The sequence below is a fragment of the Papilio polytes genome, unplaced genomic scaffold (assembly GCF_000836215.1).
Source record: "Papilio polytes unplaced genomic scaffold, Ppol_1.0 DF823510.1, whole genome shotgun sequence".
Taxonomy (NCBI): domain Eukaryota; kingdom Metazoa; phylum Arthropoda; class Insecta; order Lepidoptera; family Papilionidae; genus Papilio; species Papilio polytes.
Window position 1 is genome coordinate 2,526,370 of NW_013525694.1, and position 4,749 is coordinate 2,531,118.

Below are 4,749 nucleotides of genomic sequence, written 5' to 3' on the forward strand. Positions count from 1 at the left end.
GTTATATGTTACATGTAATGAAAAAAACACTACTATTGTTCTATGACTATTGATCACGAACCTTGAACATGTTGGTTATTTTGTTTGGTGATCTGCTTTGAACAGATGATGTGAGTGATACTAAATGTTTGGATACAATACCTTTTATACAAAGCGCAGAGATTCACCTTGTGTGGTTTCGTCACTGCCGATGTCGCACGGACTCTAGACGCCGGGCACGCAATGGGGACGCGCAACCAAGTCGATTACGAAAACAGAGCTGGGCAGACTGATAACTCTTTATTTGGATGATTTGTTAAGGGCAGAAAAGTTTTGTGTTATTACGTATGTCATTTATACTGGGGCAAATAATAAACTTTGGTTATCTAACACAGTATCTAACATTGCGTTAAAAAAATGAAGGCTACTGAATATGCCATTTTTATATTGACGCAACGAATCGGTACAAACAAATGTTTAGTGCTTTAAACATTTTAAGGTGATTTTGAATTGATGATAATAATGTTTATTTATTCTAATATCATAAAAGTTAGACAAATCTAATTAATCTAACAGAACATGCAACTTATTAATCTACTGGAAAATGTGGAAAATTAACGAAAAACAACACTCGATGTGTTTATCGAAATGTAACAAATGATGTTAGAAAGAAAAATTACGAATAGTTACACGAAATCATAGAAACGGTTCTAGAGTTTGGCAAATAAATTACATACCTGTTTGATTCCTGATAACTTTACTATTATTTTATTTTCAGAACCTAATATAAAAAAACAGTATTTTAGTACTGTAAATAGTCTCTAAATAAAAATATTCCTAAGTACTTTTTTATGGCTTTAAGTCCTAGGATTATTTTTGTGTAAATGTTATATACACGAGTACAGAGGTTCACCGGAATAAAAATCAACGTAAAAACTAATGCTAAATTGTCCATCTGTTTTGTAATTAGTACTGAAGAATATGTAACCGTTGTAGATGTAATTTTAATTAATATTGAAATAGGATACTATTTAGGTGAACTAAATTTAATTTCGCTAGAAATTTTTCTAGCAAAATTTTACGGTAAATCTCGGAAAAGATACATACCGTAATTTTATCTTTTCCGAGTGAAATTGTCATGTACATGTGTGTATGTTATATAACCACGCCAATGATACTAGATGACTTCAGTAGATGGATATATTCACATTTAAAAAATAACGTAATTGGCTGATTCATTAAGATTTTTGATAGTCATAAGTAGAGAGAAACAAAGTCTTTAATTTTTATTTTATCCCTAGTACTCACTGACGTAAAAATCATTATACCTTTACTTTATTTTTAATGTCTCATTTGTCTTGCTGTTTTTAGTGTAACTTTTTTATTCCAAAATGCAAGACCTGGGTTCTACAAACTGTTATAAGGTCGATGAAATAATTAGTTTAATATTACGATTTTCAAGAAAACAATTCAAGTTAGAAAAGTATAAATATTTATTTACAAACTCCATATCGTATAAAAATTCTTACAAACATTTATTTACAAAAGGTGATAGTTTAACAAGTGGTTAAATGTAAAATTTGACTATAACTTATAGACTAGGTGGATTTATATTAGACCTGATGAAAGGTCTTAGTGTAGTTGGTTCAATATCTCTTGTTTTTGAACGTCTGGAGATTTTTTTACGATAGAATGCCACTTTCTTCCCAGATATGGGTGTACCGTAAGCTTTAGCGTATACGCCGTTACCAGCAGAACGTACTCTATGAGATATTGGCCTTATAATAATTTTTCCTGCTGGCACGTATGTGTGGATATGCTTGGTTACTTTAATCAACTTTACAGGATGATGTTTCTTAAGGGGAGGTGGAGCGATATATGTTAACGGCACTGGGACAACTTCTACCGAAGTCTTCTGAGGTCTGCCTAGTTGAGGTCTTCCTTGTGGCGGTAAATAAGTTGGTCGTGGTTGAAGTTGAGTCGGTCGTGCCACAGGTAACTGGAGAGGTCTTTGTGGCGCATCAGGTGTTAATGGTAATTGGAATGGCGGTGGCAAATATTCTCTGAAATTTACATTATTGTTAGAAGGTAGCGCTTGAACGAAATTGTTGTCGATATTTGTAGAAACCGGGGTTGTTGTTTCAGGCTCTTTCTCAGTAGTCGTAGCCTCAGTCTGTGCTGTGGTTTCTGTTGTGCTTTCTTTGTCTCGGTTTTCGTTAGGAACGAATGCAGGTGACGATGGTATAAAACCGAACGAGGGCGGCGGTCCGAATGGATAAGGCGGAAGCAGGAATGTAGCGACTGGTGCAGCTGCGTTAGCAGTAGCGATTGCTATTGCCACGTTCGGATCGCTTGGCGCATTCTGTGGAGGATTTGTTGGTACTGGTTCTTGTTTATCTTTTGTTGTTGGTTGTACAAATACTGGCCGAGGTGGCTGGACGGGAATCACACCCGGAACTGGTGCCACCCGAAACACATTTGGTGGAACTACTGGTATAAATGGAGCTTGGGCAACAGGTACGACTGGTGGCGCCGGTGCGACGGGTATGAACTGTGGAGTCCGAGGTACTGGTATCACTTGAGGTGGTGGTGCGACAGGAAACACTGGTTGTATAGGTGGCGGCGCTGCTACTAAACGATTAAATGTCCTCTCGAAGTACTGGGAGCTTGCAGCTGTGACTACAGGCGCAGGATGTGCTGGGCCCGCCAAGCTCACGCCCGAGCTCTGAGCTAGTCCACATATTGCTGACAACAAAATAACCTGTAACAAACATATTTCATATTATTTATGTTGTTTAATCGTGTTTTAAGAAAAATACATATAGTTTACTATGTACCGTCACTAGCATGCTGGAACCGATCCTTCGCATGACCGCTATTAAATTTGCAATGCGGGCAGTTAAAAATGAAGCCTTCACTTATATATAGGTGTAACAAATTTTGCATTGTGGTGTGGCAACGTTGTTGGTGTATCGGAATACCTAATGGTACAATGGGTAAGGACATGAACCTTGATGGCTACAAAAATCGTATTGAAACGACGTCGTAGGAATAATAATGGATAGACATGGGCACTGGGAAAGTACTACTGCTACCAATAATGGTCGTATTCGCTTAATTAGTACACCGAACGTTATGTAAGAGTTCAGTAACGTATAACAATACCCCGTGGAGTTAAACAATGATACAAACAATATTTACTTTCGATATGTTTGATGTGCTAATAAACAACGCTAGGAATAAAGGTTTAATGTTCCCATTGATAAACTCTGATAGGTCAACGTCCTTTCTTATAAGAAAATTAAATACTAGTGTTAACAGAGGATTGAAGTGGATTTGTGATAAACAACATAGAACTACGTTGTAGATGTTAAATTATGTAGAGAAGTCTGGTCACTGGTTTAATATACGCAAGTAATACTGAACTTTCGACTGAATTGAATAGGTTAAATTTTCATGCAAACTATGAAATTTGTATGTCTTCGGTGTTCTGGGCAATAATATAATGTTAACCTCTGACCCTAAACATTTCTACGAACTATCACAATAGTAAACGCGACAAAAAAATAACATATCAAATACTCTATAGATTCGATTCCTATTTAGAGATTTCTTAGCAAAGGAATACGAGTAATTGTGGGCTTTCATTGAAAAAAACTGTACAAAAACATAGTTATCTCTCTCAATCTTCTAAAAAACTGAAATATAAATATTTTTGGTTCATGTGTATTGTCAGTAGTCGCGGTAAATAAAGCTAAAATATATCTATAATCAATAAGGACTCCATGTTAACGCTTGAATAGACATCGTTGTATTGTATTTGCAAAACAGTTATTTCAAAATGTACGTGTTACTTTTCTGTGTAATTTCGTTTATTGTGAATCACTGAAACGTAAAGAGATCTATGCTCCAGTAAAAAGGTTGTTGCTCCGTGAAAAAATATAGGAATTTAATCAAACATTAATTTTAATATCTCCGGATTTTATCAGTATAATATTAAATTATAAATAATCTACAACAAATGTTGACTACAGGCCTTTATAAAATTCATGCAATAACTAAAATAAGTTACTCGTGCAAAAGGTCCTTAAACTGAAAGTCATTTTCAAAAATTATATCCATAAGAATATGTTAAAATGGAAGATTTTATATCTGCGTATGTTTTCGCTTGATATACCTTATTTATTACATATCATATAGGAAGTTAATACAGTATCGAATAAATTGTTTGACCTTGCTTTTGCTCGAGCATTAGACAAAGACAATAATTGATCATATTTATTATCGGGTAGACTTACTCACTACTAATTTACCTTTACTGAAATCAGACCTTTGTGTCAATATGTATTAGCAAACATTCTAACCGTAACCTACCGTAAGGTAAATGATACAAAACTATTTATGGTAAAATTAGGTCGTCAATAAATAGATATCACCGTCTAAATTACATGACTTTTATGTCAACTCTAATTATCTCAATAATAATTACTATGTAATATTTGTTTTCATCGTTATGCTTCATATAGGCATGGTTTATTTGTAAATGTAATGAAGGTCAGCAAGGCACGGGGTATCATTGTGTTTTAATTACTATTATAGCATACATTTAGCAAGAAGATATTGCTATTTTTTTTCTAAAGGCGCTCAAGAGATAATATAACGCTAAGGCTTTGTGAATAATTACTAGTATTATTTATGCCTTTGGTATTCCTAGTAAGGTTCGATAAGTAACATGAAGACGACGTATGGAGAACGATAATTAAAATGCGA

General features: G+C 34.6%; 1 protein-coding gene across 1 annotated transcript; it reads right to left on the bottom strand.

The window, feature by feature from the left end:
• Window positions 1-1,539: 1,539 nt before the first annotated feature.
• LOC106104599 (proline-rich extensin-like protein EPR1) lies at window positions 1,540-2,862 on the bottom strand. Its single transcript, XM_013284686.1, has 2 exons — window positions 2,817-2,862; window positions 1,540-2,740 (listed from the first exon to the last, which is right to left on the bottom strand). The coding sequence occupies exons 1-2, from the start codon at window positions 2,847-2,849 to the stop codon at window positions 1,571-1,573; spliced, it is 1,203 nt and encodes a 400-aa protein (XP_013140140.1). The 5' UTR covers window positions 2,850-2,862; the 3' UTR covers window positions 1,540-1,570.
• Between the last annotated feature and the right edge of the window lie 1,887 nt (window positions 2,863-4,749).

Bases quoted from the DNA above. Each gene is read 5' to 3' on its own strand.
- LOC106104599 (XM_013284686.1), bottom strand. From the start codon at position 2,849: ATGCGAAGGATCGGTTCCAGCATGCTAGTGACG. The intron at 2,741-2,816 runs GTACATAGTAAA...TGTTTGTTACAG, and splicing joins GTTCCAGCATGCTAGTGACG to GTTATTTTGTTGTCAGCAAT.